The sequence below is a fragment of the Lepidochelys kempii genome, chromosome 7, assembly GCF_965140265.1.
Source record: "Lepidochelys kempii isolate rLepKem1 chromosome 7, rLepKem1.hap2, whole genome shotgun sequence".
NCBI classification, from domain to species: domain Eukaryota; kingdom Metazoa; phylum Chordata; order Testudines; family Cheloniidae; genus Lepidochelys; species Lepidochelys kempii.
Window position 1 is genome coordinate 91,501,880 of NC_133262.1, and position 18,374 is coordinate 91,520,253.

An 18,374-nucleotide genomic window follows, 5' to 3' on the forward strand; every position below is an offset into this window, starting at 1 on the left:
GGATCCTGAACTCGACCAACTCATGGTCACTGCCTCCCAGATTCCCATCCACTTTTGCTTCCCCCACTAATTCTTCCCGGTTTGTGAGCAGCAGGTCAAGAAAAGCTCCCCCCCCCCAGTTGGTTCCTCTAGCACTTGCACCAGGAAATTGTCCCCTACATTTTCCAAAAACTTCCTGGATTGTCTGTGCACTGCTGTATTGCTCTCCCAGCAGATATCAGGAAAATTAAAGTCACCCATGAGAACCAGGGCGTGCGATCTAGTAGCTTCTGCAAGTTGCCGGAAGAAAGCCTCATCCACCTCATCCCCCTGGTCCGGTGGTCTATAGCAGACTTCCACCACTACATCACCCTTGTTGCTCACGCTTCTAAACTTAATCCAGAGACACTCAGGTTTTTCTGCAGTTTCATACCGGAGCTCTGAGCAGTCATACTGCTCCCTTACAAACAATGCAACTCCCCCACCTTTTCTGCCCTGCCTGTCCTTCCTGAACAGCTTATATCCATCCATGACAGTACTCCAGTCATGTGAGTTATCCCACCAAGTCTCTGTTATTCCAATCACGTCATAATTCCTTGACATCACCAGGACCTCCAGTTCTCCCTGCTTGTTTCCAAGGCTTTGTGCATTTGTATATAGGCACTTGAGATAACCTGCTGATCGCCCCCCATTCTCAGTATGAGGTAGGAGCCCTCCCCTCACAGACATTCCTGCCTGTGCTTCCTCCCGGTATCCTGCTTTCCCACTTACCTCAGGGCTTTGGTCTCCTTCCCCCGGTGAACCTAGTTTAAAGCCCTCCTCACTAGGTTAGCCAGCCTGCTCACAAAGATGCTCTTCCCTCTCTTCGTTAGGCGGAGCCCGTCTCTGCCCAGCACTCCTCCTTCATGGAACACCATCCCATGGTCAAAGAATCCAAAGCCTTCTCTCCGACACCACCTGCGTAGCCATTCGTTGACCTCCACGATTCGACGCTCCCTACCCCGGCCTTTTCCTTCCACAGGGAGGACATTGAACAGTTTCTGTTTTACTTAGCTAACAAACTTGAGATTTACTAATGTGCATTCTAATGTAGTTGAAACTATGGTAATTAATGTATGTAAGCCTTTTGTGTTTCCTCTCTGTAGTTTTGATGAGATGGGTAAATATGACATTCCAGCAGTTCTCTACTTTGCCATGAATAAAACGGAACAAAAGCAGCTGTACTATGTTGCCCATTCAGAGGGCACAACTGTAGGTAGGTGAAGGAATGCAAGCTGGTATACCATAGCATCCTATTTACATCCCAGCAGGATGTGGACTTCGGTTATTAACTCCCTTTCTCCCTAGCTTAAAAGTTAAAGGTAGAAATACTTTCTAAACTGAAATTGTCAACGTTTGGATAACTTTTCTCAGAACAATTTTTGTGTGTCTGAACTAAGCAAACAAATTGGTTCCTGACATCCTTTTAGACTTTCTTGGTAAGGTTTGTTGATATCAAACAATTATTTAGAAGGTGGTCACTGTGAAAGCTTGCATGGTGTCTTTGGTTATTATAGTTTTGCCAGCTCCTGCAATTTTATCACAAGCCTCACAATATTTGTTGCCATCTCCTGCAGTCAATGCTGTGTGACAAAGTTCCTCCTCTGCCTCGGTGGGTCCTGCGCTTATTGGTGGATTTGCTTGCCTCAGTGATTCACAGCAGCCCTCAGTTTGGCCATTCTTGCTAGTGGCTCAAACCTGCCATCCACTCAGCTAACCTCATCACTGGCCAGCATGGGGGAAACGGAGAACAATCCCTGCAGTTTCTGGGTCCCACCTAGTGGGTCAGGGCGGATCCCTTTCCAGTTTAGACCTTCCCTTCTGGTGTTTCTCACAGACCAGATTCAACTCCTCCTGTGTCCGATCAGGAGTTGGGGGGATGCGAGGGAACCCAGGCCCACCCTCTACTCTGGGTTCCAGCCCAGGGCCCTGTGGATAGCAGCTGTCCACAATGTTCCCTGTATCAGCTGCGTGACAGCTACAACTTCCTGGGCTACTTCCCCATTGCCTTCCCCCCAGCACCTTCTTTATCCTCACTGCGGTATCTTCCTCCTGAAGCCTGATCACACTTGAACTCTTCACTCCTCCAGCAGCACACCTTCTCACTTTCTGCTCCTGGCACGACCCCCTACTAACTGTTGGGAGGTCCTTTTTAAACCAGGTGTCCTGATTAGCCTAACTGCCATAATTGAATCCAGAAAGTTCTTAATTGGCTACAGGTGTCTTGATTAGCTTGCCTGTCTTAATTGGTTCTGGCAGGTTCCTGATTGCTCTAGGGCAGCACCTGCTCTGGTCACTCAGGGAACAGAAAACTGTTCATCCAGTGGCCAATATATTTGCCTTCGACCAGACTCCTTTGTCCTCCGTCCATTCACGCCTCCGAGCGGAGTTCCTCTGGGCGGCGTCCACTGACTCCCTTGATGCCTTTGAGGAGCGGTGGGCACTGTCCGGAGTTCTCTGCTCGGTGTCCCCGTCCGGTTCCCTTCGTTTGACCCTTTGACCGCACTCCCGTCCCTGTTTTTCATTAGTTGTCCCCCGTAACTAGTTGGCTCTCCAGGCCCTGTGGATCTCCCCCTTAGGCTGGGGGGGGAATCCTTTGTAGTGGACGAGCTCTGCCCGCCCACGTCCTGGATCCCAATAGGACCAGACTCCTGTGTCCTCCGTCCATTCACACCTCTGGGCAGAGTTCCTCTGGGCGTTGTCCACTGACTCCCTTGATGCCTTTGAGGAGCAGTGGGCGCTGTCTGGGGTTCTCTGCTCGGTGTCCCCATCCAGTTCCCTTCGTTTGACCCTTTGACCGCACTCCTGTCCCTGTTGTTCATTAGTTGTCCCCCGTAGTTATTTGGTTTTCCAGGTCCTGTGGACCCCCCTCTTAGGCTGGGGGGGGGGGATCCTTTAGCAGTGGATCCCAATAAGACCAGACTCCTGTATCCCATTACTCATGTTTTGGAGAGAAGATTAAAAACACAAACTCTTGCAGCTCAAACACCAGAAGGCAAATAAAAAGAACCTAAACATTATTTAATTTCAAGCCAATCTTATTATTTTAGTGGGGCCTGATGCAGGATTTTTGTGTGCTTGGTATTGGCTATTCTGCTATTTAAAAACAAATTGCTGGTATTATAGCCACTAAATCAGTATTTACAAATTGTTTACTACGTATACCGTGAGTACAGAAAGTCAACTCAGTCCCTAGTGTATGAATACAATGAGGGATTTGATTCATTTGCAGTCACTTGAGGGTTCCTGGTTTACCCATAGGATCGGTTGGTGACAGTGGGATGGGGGATATAGGCTGGTATGCCATGTTGCACCATTGCCATTTGAAAAAAGTGGGGAAAAGACAAAAAATGGTGGTTGGGAGCAGGAAGCCTGTTACCACTTCTTGCATAATATCCTTTTCCCCTTTTTTCTCCTTGAGTCAGAACAGTATTAGGCTCTAAGACAAAAGTGATAAAACATGCATTTAGGCTGGGATTTTCAAAGGCATAAATAGAAGTTAAGCACCCATCTCCGCTAGGCACCTTTGAAAATCCCAGCCTTAGAATACAAATAGTACCATATATCTTCTATACATAGACATTGTTAAGGCCATTTTAATTGCTTCTTAAAACGCTGTGCAATTACTCACAGTACAGTGTATTTCTTTTTTCTCTGAACATTTGCCTGCCCTTGTGAATTTAAGTCACAGTTTTAATAGTCTTTTAAATATAGTTTTGAATGTGAACAATTAATTTACAACCCTATAAATAGTGCTTTAGAAACTGGGCATCATAAAACTCAGAAAATATTTTATGGGAATTTTGGAAACTTGATAGGAAAGATTCTGGAATCATCAAGAAATCTGGTTAATAGAAAATTTGGTTCTACACCAAAACAAGTTGAAACTATAATCTGACTCTTGGCCACCTGAATCCATCTGAACAATACCCCAAAACTTAATTTTTCCCAATGAAGACTAAATGGAGATTTAGGATGAACATTTTGCTGTGATAATATGGAATCATAGGGCTGTAAGGGACCTCGACAAGTCATCAAGTACAGCCCCCTGTACTTGAGGCAGGACCAAGTAAACCTAGATCATCCCTGACAGTTATTTGTTAAACCAGTTCTTATGAACCTCCAATGATGGGGATTTCTCAAGCTCCTTTGGAAGCCTATTCCAGAGTTCAACAACTCTTATAGTTAGGAATTTTTTCCTAATCTCGAACCTAAATCTCCCTTGCTTCAGATTCATTACTTTTTGTCCTACTTCAGTGAGCATGGAGAACAATTATATAGCATTTGAATAGATAAAAGGCTACTTATACATTTTAACCTTCAGTTTGCTGCATGGTAACTATTTATTTTAATTATGGATGATTTCTTTGCAATAATACAAAATAATTTGTATTTTCTTAGGTTTCATAGCATTTTCCATTAGGCCAGACTTGGCTCAAAGAATAAAAATGTTCTTTGCCTTGGGGCCGGTAGCCACAATTACATTTGCCAAAAGCCCTCTGGTAAAGTTTGTGAGTCTTCCTGAAACACTGCTCAAGGTATGTCATTCCTCCACCTATAGGGCCAGATTGTTGGCTTCAACTCCTCCTGATCTGCTCTGCCTAAAAGCAGAGGGGAATCCTTGGGTGGTGCAGAGCTGCTGTGTACCCCGTACTCCCTTTCTACTGGGGGGCATGTCAGGGGCTAAAAGAGTTAGGTGGGACTGGGAAGTAAACTCAGCAAAGCTGAGAATCTGGCCCTGAATATTTGATTATTCAGATAGTTCTATGATGGACTTGGAGCTGCTCTATGATGATTTATGAATACTGCATGTTGGCCTAGTTATTGGGGTGTTTTCTGAATGACTATATTTCTTTAACTCAACAAGAGTCTGTGTGGAAAAACAGGAAGGAAAGAAAAGAATGGCTCAAGACAATTCACCCCTCAACAAACACTCAAGAGTTGTTCGGAGACAGTGGCAGTCCTATTGGCTCTAAGGATTTTACTTCGATTGCCTTCTGAGCCTAGAAGAACAAAAGAACTATAGCATGTTTAAAAAGTGACCTTTTCTCAAGAAAGAAGTAATAGGGGAACAAGGACCCTACTGGGACCCTGGAACACAGGACACTGGCCTGCCTACTTACCATCGCAGGATGGCAAGCCTGTACATAAGATAGATATGCTTAGAGATGGTTTTAAAATCATTTTTCTCTAAAAGCCTTATTCTTACTGCAAAATAAATAAATCCTTCTGTCTAATAAGGCTGGTCACTGTACATCACCAATCAAAGACTCCTGAAGGGAAGAATTGCAGGTGCCCAAATCCAGTCAGAACCACTGGATACCCATGGTTGATATGCAGAGGACTGTAGCCCAGAGCCAAGTCTAAGAGTGGGAAAATTGTAAAATTATGTCCCAAGACAGAAAAAAGTCATGAGACCTGAAAGCTGAAGGGTGCACCCAGAGAGACCGGACATGGGACAGAGGTGTAGCTAGTCCTACAGCCATGACAATTTCTTAGAATTCTATTTCCTGTTTATGGAGGCAGGTAAAAGTTACACAGGAACGGCTCCTGGGGCCCCATGAGAACTGCCCCCTTTGGCCAGCATGTACATACATACTAACTCAATGTATACTAGTATTTTATATGCAAAGCAAACCTGAGAATTATCAGATTGGAAGTGATTTCAAAGGAATCACTACCACAACACTGGTGTGGGCTTGAACTATGGACTATCATGGAAGTGCTGGTTGAGGTTCTGTAGTTAAGACTGAGTTGAGATTTAAATTTAAAGCCAGCATTCAACCACTTTGCTACAGATGAAGACTGCAGAATATCCTCCTCAAAATGACAGCTCTTGTTTTTTGAGTACAATATGAATTTTCTGAGAATTTAAAAGTAAATCCTTGAATTTTGAGTTTAAAATTAATTTTTTGTCTCAAATGATCTTAATAATAGAATAATGCAGATACTTCAGACTTCCCAGATAGTTAAAAAATCACTGAAATCTCATAACCTCATTGAAGCTGGTGGCTACAGTGTCTCTCTCTCCCCCCCACCCCCCTTTAAGATGATAGAAACAGTTAAGGTCTGTTGTGAAGTAATTGTGAGCTCTACCCAAAACACATCCAAAGCCACTCAGGAATTTGAACTTGCCAGGTATTGTCTGAATTTGTGAGTGTGAGTGTGTGTGAGAGAGAGAAGCAGAGAAGCACACAGAAACAAATAGAGAAGGAAGCTCCAGACACAGCCTGGACAAGCATAGCATGTAGCCCCAAGAGAAGTCTAGAAAGAGTTTTTGGAGGGGGTTATGGAGAAAAGGGGCTTATGGCTGTGAGCAAGGAGACTATCTTGTGTATCTTGGGTTCTCTTGTGTTCAGAGAAACATAACTTTTTATATTCTTTGTAAATAAACTAGATTGCATCAAAGCCCCTCGACTCTATCATAAATTTCTCCTCCCAAATTTTTGCTAACCACTAGGATCAAAAGGGTTTGTGTGGTCCTTTAAGAAATGTAGCATCTGAGTCAGGTTGCTTTTCTTCCAAATGATCTTAATAACAGAATAATGCAGACTCTTCAGACTTTTCATATAGTTAGAATTATTGAAATCTCCTACATTGGCTACATTTGAAGACCTTTTTTAGTATAATTGGTCATTTTTTGCCATAATACATCATAACTGAAAGTTTCTCCTTTAGCAGAGGCTGACTAATTTTCTACTTCACCGCATGACCTGAAGCTGGGATGTATGTGTGCAGAGGAATGGAGTGTCGGGGGAGGAATAGTGTGGGGGTATGCATGCAGAGGAATGTAGATAACCCAGTGTGGATGAAAATGGCCGTTATGCCCTGGCTGCTTTCTGCTGCTCCAGAAAAAAAGCAGTCAGAGGCTATCAATGAATCTGGCCCTAAATGTTAAAATAAAGATTTAAGGTTGATACTTCATTCTTCAAATTGGTAGAAATGTACATCATAACATTTTCTTTGGTTTTCTTGTGTGTGTTCATGTGTGAAATATTTAACAACTTAAAAAGCCAAGGAAATTCCTAGATAAAAACTTGTTAAACTGGAGTTATGTTGAGAGGACATATCAGTAGCTTAAGGTAAAAACATTATAAGGTTGCTGTAATTATCCCATAAACAAGCTTTACAAACTATAAGTCCCATTCCCTCCACCTCCCCACCCCAAAAATAGTACAATGTGTCTTAAAAATCAATATAATCTAATCTGGGAAAACAAACACTATGATGGATGAACCATAAATACATAGTTATTGCATGGCATCACTACATGGCAGAGCAGTTTGTGTGCCTTAAATTTGCATTTCTCTACCTTAACATGTTTGCATTTCTCTAAAGTGTAGCCTGAATTCTGAATTTCCTGGACTTGAAAATCTTGTTTTGGGGATAATTACAACATCTCTGAAATATTTTTACCTTTAAATTATTGCTCTCAGCCTTAACTCCAGTTTAGTATATTTTTTTTTCTGTGAATTCTGATTAATTATATTGTTAGGGCAGAGTAGAGAAGCTTGTATGCTGTATCTGTTCTGTGGCTAAAGAACATCAGACTCCAAGGCTCTCTGTCTCACATCCTCCTTTAGAACTACAGCAATGAGAGGACACAGAGTAAGACTTTGCATATGGTGAGTGTTAGTGGCAATGAAGAAGACTGCTGTATTCTGTAACCAGGCTTACAACCAACTGAAATATATTCTGAAACAGAGGTCATTGACTTGGGAATGGATAGAGAATTTCCTTCATGATTATCACTCAGTAAACTAAGAAAGGTCAGGATTACAACTGAAGTATTACAGGATGTCAGAGGGTTTCATCAAGCTCTGAATACTTAGCTCATATTCAAGAGTAAAGTGGCAACATATCTGTATGAAATGGAACTGTAATGAGACAGCTACTGAATAATTTTCTTTTCAGACTGTATTTGGAACTAAAGGAGTCTTTCATCAGAGTGAACATCTGCAAAAGCCTCTTACCCTATTGTGTACCAAGCTGGATAAGTTTTGTGCATATGTCCTCTCTTTTGTGGCTGGGCGTAATGAGCAAAACTTAAATATGGTAAGTATGGACCAGGCTATTTAAAACAAATACTGCTCAAATAATTTCTGAGGTAAATAGCATTTGTGCCCTGTGTGTGTGGCACATAGCTACTTTCATGTGGGGAAATATATGCATAGTACGTGGCTTAACTCAGTGATGTTCTGAGGGAGTAAGAGCTTCTTGGTGACTTTGACCAATGCCAAGGTGGCTTTTAACTAGTGATGGGATCAACCAGAACACTAGGTTCAAACCTTCCAAAGCAGGTGGGGTGAGAGTCTGAATCCAATCCTGGATCCAGATTTCACAAATGTCTCTATCTGGTTGATACAAGCTTCTGGGTCTGAACACCACTTACCAACTGCAAGGTATTAAAGATTCAGAGCCAATTTGGCAACAGGGCCATTCTCTAATTTCAACCCATGAATGACATGTGCATAATACTTGCTATCTTTTCTTAATCTAAGATTCATTTTACCTTTATCCTGTCTATCCATGGGCTCATTCTTGCCCTCAGACTACGTGGCCATGCAGGAGGAGGAGGGGGGAAGAAGCTCTCCATCCCATTCTGCTTGTGTGGCATCTTAGTCTTGCTTGGATCATGTGTGTAAGGCACAAGGGTGAGAAGAAGGTTCTGGGTCTGCATGCCCAATGCTTTCTTCCCTTCATGAGCTAGTGGCTAAGGAGGTGTGTGGAGTGGGTGGAACCATAGTTCCATGCTCCATCCCTGCATATACCAGCCAGCTGAGCTATATGGGGGCAGGGGTAGGGCAAATGTACTGTGCCCTGAAGGAAGCAGGAAGAAACTGTGACTCTCCAAAGTTTACTGTAACTAAACTCATATTAAGAATTAAACATTGTTCTCTTGCCGTAAGGCTGCTAATCAGAATTTATCAGACTATAAGAGTGAAGTAGCACTCCATTTCCCAGAGGTACTTCTGACAATTGGAAGCTTGTTTTAGTCTAAATAGATACTGTGGGCCATATCCTGCCATTGATTATTCAGTAGAGCTCTTTGTAGATTTCTGTAGGGGCTTCTGTTCAGAAATGGGTGGTATGGCATGGCCTGAAGTTTGCAAACTGATTTGGATTCACCATCTTTGTCCTCCTTTGCTTTTTGTTAAACTGAGATTAAACAATTAATTAAAGAAGTTTTATCTAATTGTAAGAAAAATATCCAGTTTTTAATCAGTGATAGTATGTCAGATTTTTCTAACAATTGAGAATCATGGTAGTGTCTTAAAGCCAAATTATAAAATAAACCCTACCAAGGTCTGCTCTGACCTAAAACATTTAATAAGTTCAATATAAAAAATTAACCACAGAAAGATGTGATAGCGATTTAAAACAGCCATTTCAGGAAAGGTCTAGCCTTTCTAAATGGTGCAGATAAACAATTAATGCTTTTTCTGACATTGGGTATATCAGTAATGTGACTCTCAATTCAGAACCAAATTTGATGGAAAATATAAGTTATTGTCTCACAATATTAAGTAATTGTCTTTGAGTGTACTAATATAGCTAGAAAAATATATATGTAAAAATTATTTTTCTTCCTTGTTTGTGGAAAAAGTAAAACACATAGTTAATTAAGTCTTTGTTATTAAATATACATGTATATGGGATTTTTTATGAGGTCAGGCATGTACCTGGTTTGAAAACTCTAGTTTTTATAGTCATTTAAAATTATTTTTATCACAGAAACTGTGTTTATTCAGTAATAGTGACTTCACATAACAGGGACTCCCTCTAGTGGCCAAAATGCCACCTGTAAATTCTTAGCATTAAGCCAATTATTTTGTAGACTTGTTTGTAAGTTCCCTGTTTTTATATCTTAAGGGTAACGTGTTCTAGTCCTTTTTCATGCAATGGTAAAACTGGTGCTTTCTAGCTTTAGAAAGCTGGGAGTGTGGGTTTGCCTTCTTCTGCAGTGTGTGGCATGGGTCACTTGCTGGTATAAATTAGAGTAAATGTGGGTGGATTCTCTTGTAACTTGAAGTCTTTAAACCCTGATTTGAGGACTTCAGAAACTCAGCCAGAGGTTATGGGTCTATTACAGGAGTGAGGTGGGTGAGGTTCTGTAGCCAATAACGTGCAGGAGGTCAGACGAGATGATCTTGATGTCCCTTCTGGCCTTAAAGTCTGTGAGTCTGAATCTAACCAAATGGATCCCACGTTGATAACAATTAGTAAATGTTTTCTTTTCAGAGTCGGTTAGCCATGTACATCGGACATTCACCTGCTGGAACATCTGTACAAAATGGCTTACATTGGCGCCAGGTATTTCATGTAGTATAAGTGTACTTGATACTCTGAAACAAAGTCAGGGCTACTGTGCTAGGCGTAGATCCATAAAGGTACGTAGGTGCCTAAGATCCAATGTTAGGCTCCTCTGTGATCCAAAGAACTCCTGCTTAGCTGCTGCCTGACCCTGTCGAAGTCTAAACTCACTCAGCACCTAAATCTTTGGTGTGAAAGTTTCCTATGCATGTATGTTGCTGTCTCTGGGTATGCATGTGGCTTCCTCATTATAGGTGCCCGGATGCCTATCTGCCATGTAGACTACAGAATAAGCCACAAATGGGGAAGATGTTCACCTACCTGTGTTGCCTGCAGGGCCTGATCCAGTGGACAAGCTCAGAGGCTGCCTGTTGGATCAGGTTCTGTTCCAAAACTGGGTGAAGAGGTAATGCCCACCTTCTAACTCAGTGGTTGGAACATTCACTCGGGCCTGATCAGGGGGAAAGGGTTTAAACGGGAGAGTGCTCTAACAGCTGGGCAATGGGATAGTCTGCTGTGGGTCTCTCTCAGTCTCTCCTGTTGAAGTTCTTCCCATGAAAGTCATTGGAGCAGGGGGAGTAGATCCTCGGTCTCCCGCCTCACAGCTGCTTGCTCTAACCACCAGGCTACAGAGTTATTCTCACTCTCTTTGTGCCTGTCTTTAAGTATCAGGGGGTAGCTGTGTTAGTCTGTATCCACAAAAACAACAAGGAGCTGGGGGTGGCTGGCTCATTACAAATAAGCTTTGCCACTCCTGGAATTGACACCTCCTCATCTATTATTGGGAGTGGACTACATCCACCCTGATCGAATCTGCCCTGCCAACACTGGTTCTCCACTTGTGGGGTAACTCCCTTCTCTCCATGTGTCATTATATAATGCCTGCACCTGTAATTTTCACTCCATGCATCTGAAGAAATGGTTTTTACCCACGAAAGCTGATGCCCAAATAAATCTCTTAGTCTTTAAGGTGCCCTTGGACTCCTTTGTTCTCTTTAAGTAGTTATCCATAGTGGAACAGTTTCAACAGGAGAGACTGAGGAAGTCCCCATTAGAGAACCCTCCTGAGAGGTAGAAGACCCCATTGAAATGCTCCTGCCCCCTCAGGCAGAGGGGGGAACTGAACCTGGGGTTCCTACATGACAAGTGAGTTCCTATCCAAAGTGAGCACCACCACCTGCTAGGTTTGGTGTGGAACAAAGCAGGCACCTAACATTCTCACAAGAAATGACTCAGACACCTAAGCTTCCTGATTCCAGGCAGTGGCTTCCCAGCTGTGAATCGCAAGCAGAAATAGGCTGGATTTAGGTGTCTATCTCTGAGAGAGGAGTGGGGCTTAGAACCCACCTCCTCCATTGGCTAACTTAGGCGGCTCCCTGGCTAATGTTCTGGCTTTTGTGGATCACATTCTTAGAAGCCTGCTCCTCACATTCCTTGCATAGGAGCAGAAGACGCCTAACTCAGGCTACATGGTTCATGGTGTTGTTCCAGTGATTTTCTAGGAACTTAACAGTTAGGTGTTACATCACCAAAGTTCCTTTGTGGATCCAGGCCTTAGAGACTTGCCCAACTTGTCTTATCACACATTGTCATTTACTTTTGCTAGACAGAGTGTTGTTTATCACAACAATTTTCACAAAAGCCTTAACCCCTTGATATCAGGTACTGAGATTTCTTTATGACACATTATGCACTTAGGAATTGGACAGTCGGGTCAGGAGCTTGCAGGCTTAGTTTTTTATAGTTAAAAACATTTTTATTTGAAAGGTGTATAAGTGAAATAGAGCATATTACATGTAATTTGAAGGTGTTAAGGTCCTAGGTGTCTAATTCTCACTGATTTCAAATATCTGTAAAAATCTGGCCCTAAGTCACTTGTGAAAATGAGACTTGGGGTTCCTAAGTCACTTAGGTGCTTTAACATTTTTTACCTGTGCTCTCACCATTACCTGACTGGGATTGATCGTGTACCAGTTGAAAGTCAGTGGTGCAGGATTCAGCCTATTATGCATAGAAGAAGGCTGGCACATTCTAAAGATTTTGATCTGAAACTGTGAATAAATATCCTTGTTTTCCTCTATTACAAATAATAGAATTTAGGCGTAATGCTCCTTATGTGATCTTTGGCTTTTCATTAAAAATTGATGTCAGCTGGAATGCCATTAATATACATTACCAGAATTTAAACCTTAAACCTAAAATGAAGAGGTAACAACATTGCTGTAGGATCAGACTGATAATTTCTTGAATTTTCTCTTAAAAATGGCAAAATCTTTTAAAACAATCTCCATAAGGTCAGTAAGAACTTAAATGGGTCAGTACAAGGAATTTTGATAAAATCGTGTTACATATCTTGTCTCTCAAATAGAAATACAAATAGTTAGTGACCTTGCCTAATCAAAGAGGCCATGATTCTGCCACCCTTAAGAATCATAGACTTTAAGGTCAGAAGGGACCATTATGATCATCTAGTCTGACCTCCTGCACAACACAGGCCACAGAATCTCACCCACCCACTCCTGTAACAAACCTCTAACCTATGTCTGAGCTATTGAAGTCCTCAAATTGTGATGTAAAGACTTTGAAGTGCAGAGAATCCTCCAGCAAGTGACCCATGCCCCACACTGCAGAGGAAGGCGAAAAACCCCAAGGCCCTTTGCCAATCTGCCCTGGAGGAAAATTCCTTCCTGACCCCAATATGGTGATCAGCTAAACCCTGAGCATGTGGGCAAGACTCACCAGCCAGACACCCAGGAAAGAATTCTCTGTAGTAACTCAGATACCGCCCCATCTAACATCCCATCACAGGCCATTGGGCATATCTACTGCTAATAGTTGAAGATCAATTAATTGTCAAAATTAGGCTATCCCATCATACCATCCCTTCCATAAACTTATCAAGCTTAGTCTTGAAGCCAGATATGTCTTTTGCCCCCACTGCTTCCCTTGGAAGGCTGTTCCAGAACTTCACTCCTTTGATGGTTAGAAACCTTCATCTAATTTCAAGTCTAAACTTCCTGGTGGCCAGTTTATATCCATTTGTTCTTGTGTCCACATTGGTACTGAGCTTAAATAATTCTTCTCCCTCCGTGGTATTTATCCCTCTGATATATTTATAGAGAGCAATCATATCTCCCTTCAGCCTTCTTTTGGGTAGGCTAAACAAGCCAAGCTCTTTGAGTCTCCTTTCATAAGACAGGTTTTCTATTCCTCGGATCATCCTAGTAGCCCTTCTCTGTACCTGCTGAAGTCTGAATTCATCTTTCCTAAAATATGGGAGATCAGAACTGCACACAATATTCCAGATGAGGTCTCACCACTGCCTTGTATAATGGTACTAACACCTCCTTATCTTTTCTGGAAATACCTCGCCTGATGCATCCCAAGACCGCATTAGCTTTTTTCATGGCCACATCATATTGGCAGCTCATAGTCATCCTGTGATCAAATAGTCTGAGGTCCTTCTCCTCCCCTGTTACTTCCAAGTGATGCGTCCCCAGTTTATAACAAAAATTCTTGTTATTAATCTCTAAATGCATGACCTTGCACTTTTCACTATTAAATTTCATCCTATTACTATTACTCCAGTTTACAAGGTCATCCAGATCTTCCTGTAGGATATCCCGGACCTTCTCTGTATTGGCAATACCTCCCAGCTTTGTGCTATCTGCAAACTTTATTAGCACATTACTGCTTTTTGTGCCAAGGTCAGTAATAAAAAGATTAAATAAGATTGGTCCCAAAACCTATCCCTGAGGAACTCCACTAGTAACCTCCTTCCACACCTTTCAGTGTGACCTGTTGTAGTCTCTCCTTTAACCAGTTCCTTATCGACCTTTCAATTTTCATATTGATCCCCATCTTTTCCAATTTAACTAATAATTCCCCATGTGGAATCATATCAAATGCCTTACTGAAATCGAGGTAAATTAGATCGAAATCGAGGTAAATTAGATCCACTGCATTTGTCCAAAAAATCTGTTACCTTCTCAAAGAAGGAGATCAGGTTGGTTTGACACTATCTACCTTTTGTAAAACCATGTTGTATTTTGTTCCGGTTACCATTGACCTCAATGTCCTTAACTACTTTCTCCTTCAAAATTTTTTCCAAGACCTTGCATACTACAGATGTCAAACTAACAGGCCTGTAGTTACCCGGATCACATTTCCCCCCCACCACTTTCTTAAAAATAGGAACTATGTTAGCAATTCTCCAGTCATACAGTACAACCCCTGAGTTTACAGATTCATTAAAATTTTTGCTAATGGGCTTGCAATTTCATGTGCCAGTTCCTTTAATATTCTTGGATGAAGATTATCTGGGCCCCCCAGTTTAGTCCCATTAAGCTGTTCAAATTTGGCTTCTACCTTGGATGTGGTAATATCTACCTCCAAATCCTCCTTCCCATTTGTCGTCCTACCATTTTCCCTAAGCTCCTCATTAGCCTCATTAAAAGACTGAGGCAAAGTATTTGTTTAGCTATTGGGCCATGCCTAGATTATACTTAACCTCCACTCCATCCTCAAGGTTTAGCGGTTCCACTTCTTTTTTCTCTGTTTTCTTCTTATTTATATGGCTATAGAACCTTTTACTATTGGTTTTAATTCCCTTTCCAAGGTCCAACTCTACATAGCTTTTGGCCTTGCTCACTTTATCCCTAAGTGTTCTGCTAAGGTATCTTTCCTTGCTAATCCCTCCCATCTTCCACTCCTTGTAGGCTTTCTGCTTTTTCTTAATCACCTCTCTAAGGTGCTTGCGTATCCAGCTCGATCTACAACTCCTGCCTATGAATTTTTTCCCCTTTCTTGGGATGCAGGCTTCTGACAGTTTCTGCAACTTTGACTTGAAGTAATTCCAAGCCTCCTCCGCCTTTAAATCCAAAAGTTCTTCAGTCCAATCCACTTCCCTTACTAATTCCCTTAATTTTTTAAAGTAAGCTCTTTTGAAATCAAAAACCCTAGTCACAGATCTATTTTTGTTTATCCTTCCATTTAGTTTGAATTGAATTAGCTCATGATCACTCTAACCAAGGTTGTGTCCTACAACTATTGCTTCTATGAGGTCCTCGCTACTCACCAAAACTAAATCTAAAATGGCATCCCCTCTTGTTGGTTCAGCAACTACTTGGTGAAGGAATCCATTTCATTGGGTCATAGTACCTTACTATGTGAGTAGTCTCCTTGATTTCAACTGAGCCCAGAATAGTCAAGCAATTATCACAAATGGCTGGTTCACTACCCTTAGGATAAAAACTGTTTTCCTGCATTCTTTCTAGATTAAGATGCAAAATATGCCCCTCTGTGGGGGACAGCAGCTGTAACTTCCTACATGATTATAGGATGCTTAGAACCAAGGGCCTCTGACCTGGCTAGCCTCTAGGCACTACTCCAATATAAATGTTAATATACCAATTGCATCTAACGACCTGAAAATAGCCAAGACTGGTAAACACAATGGGCCTGATTCTGATCTCACTTACACTGGGTATAAATCTGGAGTAACGGAAGTCAGTGGAGTTACTCCATATTTACATCAATGGTTCAAATTTCTCTCAGGTGTAACAGCTGAAGTCATTGGAGAGACACAAAGGAGCAATCTGGCCTACTGTTTGGTTCCTTAAAGTCCTTCAATTCAGTATTTATAAATACTTACACGGGAAGGAGATTTCTGATAGCAGTTGGCTCTTTAATCTAGTGGACAGAGATGTAATATGATCCAATGGCTGGAAACTGAAGAGAAATACACTTAGGTTAGAAATAAAGTACACATTTCTAAAAGTGTGGGTAGTTAACCACCAGAACAGCGTGAGAGCAGCATTTGGCCCAAAGTTTTAACAGGATGAAAGACGCTGTATTCTGCTCTCTATCCCCTGAGCTATCCAGACTTTCACTATCATTATAACTTTTTATATTATATAATTAATAGGTATTGTATTCAAAGCAATTGCAAGCTTATGACTATGGCTCTAAGGAAAAGAACATGGAAAAATACAATCAGGTAGGTTAACATACTTTTTGTTGAAAAATGCTGTGAGCTTTGAAGAAAAATAAAAAAAAATTGAGGACTGGAAAGCTCAATATTTAGTACTATAAAGGAAAATTTCTATAAGATGTGCCAATGATACCTTACATCAGTGAGGTTAAAAAGTATATATATAAATAGATCGTGTTCGGATAGTTGTGGGTGAAACTGTGGAGAAAGAGGTGATTTCATGCATATATGTGGACATGTCCAATTATTAAGATACGTAACCAAATATTACAAATGGATGGAGATTTATTACCAGATGATCCTTTGATAATTCTCCTGGGACTTTCCAGTGGGAATGGTCACAGGCAAAGGAATGAATCTCTCACCTGATAGTAGCTGCTAGACTATTGACAGTGTCTAATTGGGAAAGGCAAGATGTTTCAAAAAACAAAACAAATCCCGGAGATGAGAGGATTATTGGTATGGAGAAATTAGTGCATCAGGTATGCATACAGCAACACTCAAACATACTACATTCACCCACAAAACACCCATCTGATTTGGCAATTCTTTAATAAATGTAATAGACTTGCTTTGGATTGTTAACAAAGACGACAGAATTGTCTTTCAGTTGAAGGAAATCCCCAGAAGTCACATGCCCTGAGTTGTGTGAGGAGGTTCATCCTCTAAGGCGGTAATACCCTGCCAGCTAAGAGTGTCTTTTGATGCTATCCTTGCATACTGCATCTTTTGACAGAAAGTGAAGAATCCATTTTGTAACAGCTAGTATTTGTATTTTCAGTGTTTTGTGTGGCTGTGGCAATGATATTTCCTAAATATACCATTTAAAACCAAAGCAATGTAAAGCACGCACCCTTTGCTACCAAAGGTCAATTTAAAAGAGATGTGTGTGTGTATAGCTACAGGGAGGAATGACAATCCTGTGTTTAAGGCATTGATTCAGACTAAGGAGGATAATCCCATGACTGAAACTTCTCCAGCCAATTTGCCTTATCTGGATCTGGGGGCTAAACCTCTTAACATCTAGAGTGACTCAATTTCATTAAATGATTAATAACCATGCTTATAGATACAGAAGTTTAAGTACATTTGGTTCATGTTACACATTTTGTAAGAAAAATATATTTGTCTCATCTTAATATATCCTAGCATTCTATTCACATTCTTATAGCGACTCTGTGATGCACTGAGCAAAATACAAGCCATTTTACTTTCTTGTGCCTCCAATAAAATGGCTTGTATTTTGCTCAGTGCATCACAGTCCTATAAGATGTGAATAGAATGCTAGGATATATTAAGATGATACAAATATATTTTCTTACAAAATGTGTAACATGAACCAATGTACTTTAACATCTGTATTATAAGCATGGTTATTAATCTTTTGAAATTGATCACTCTAATGTTAAGGTTTACCCCCAATCCAGATATCAAATTGCTGGAGAATTTTCATTCATGTATTATGCAAAAATCCAGGAATAGGGTTGTTGTTGCAATTAACAGGATGAAAAATGGACTAAGAAAGCAGGTTTTATTATTACTATTTTTATTTTAGCAGATTGTGAAAGCAAGATAGTAGGCCTCTGTCTCTTCAGAATTGGTTTGTTAAAAAATTGGTGTAGCTTTACAGGTTTTCATTTCTAATCCATTTCCCTTTTTGCCAGACTACCCCTCCTATATACAAGATAGAAGAACTGAAAATGCCCATTGCTATTTGGAGTGGTGGACATGACTTGTTTGCAGACCCAAAGGATGTGGCCGCATTACTTGGTCAAATTACTAATCTCATTTATCACAAGCATTTTCCTGAATGGGAACATCTAGATTTCACCTGGGGTCTTGATGCAGCTAAGCGCATGTATGTGAAAATCATTGAACTGATGAGGAAGCATCCCTGAAGCCACACAGTGGTTCCTGAGGTTGAATGATTTGATCCTTCTATTGTGCTCAGAAATAAGGATGGTTTTCTTTCCTTAAAGTGATTAATCAGGGGATTAGTAAAGGGCTTTATGGTGACTGACTTGTATTTTCCTACATTTGTCACTCTACT

At 41.2% G+C, this 18,374-nt stretch overlaps 1 protein-coding gene across 1 annotated transcript in view; it reads left to right on the top strand.

Annotated features, from left to right (window-relative positions):
• LOC140914873 (lysosomal acid lipase/cholesteryl ester hydrolase-like) overlaps positions 1-18,222 on the top strand; it is a 37,050-nt gene extending 18,828 nt beyond the window's left edge. Inside the window, 6 exon segments of the mRNA XM_073353773.1 lie at positions 1,125-1,234; positions 4,420-4,556; positions 7,933-8,073; positions 10,261-10,332; positions 16,259-16,330; positions 17,989-18,222. Of these exon segments, the coding sequence (XP_073209874.1) occupies positions 1,125-1,234; positions 4,420-4,556; positions 7,933-8,073; positions 10,261-10,332; positions 16,259-16,330; positions 17,989-18,222 (766 nt within the window).
• Positions 18,223-18,374: the final 152 nt, after the last annotated feature.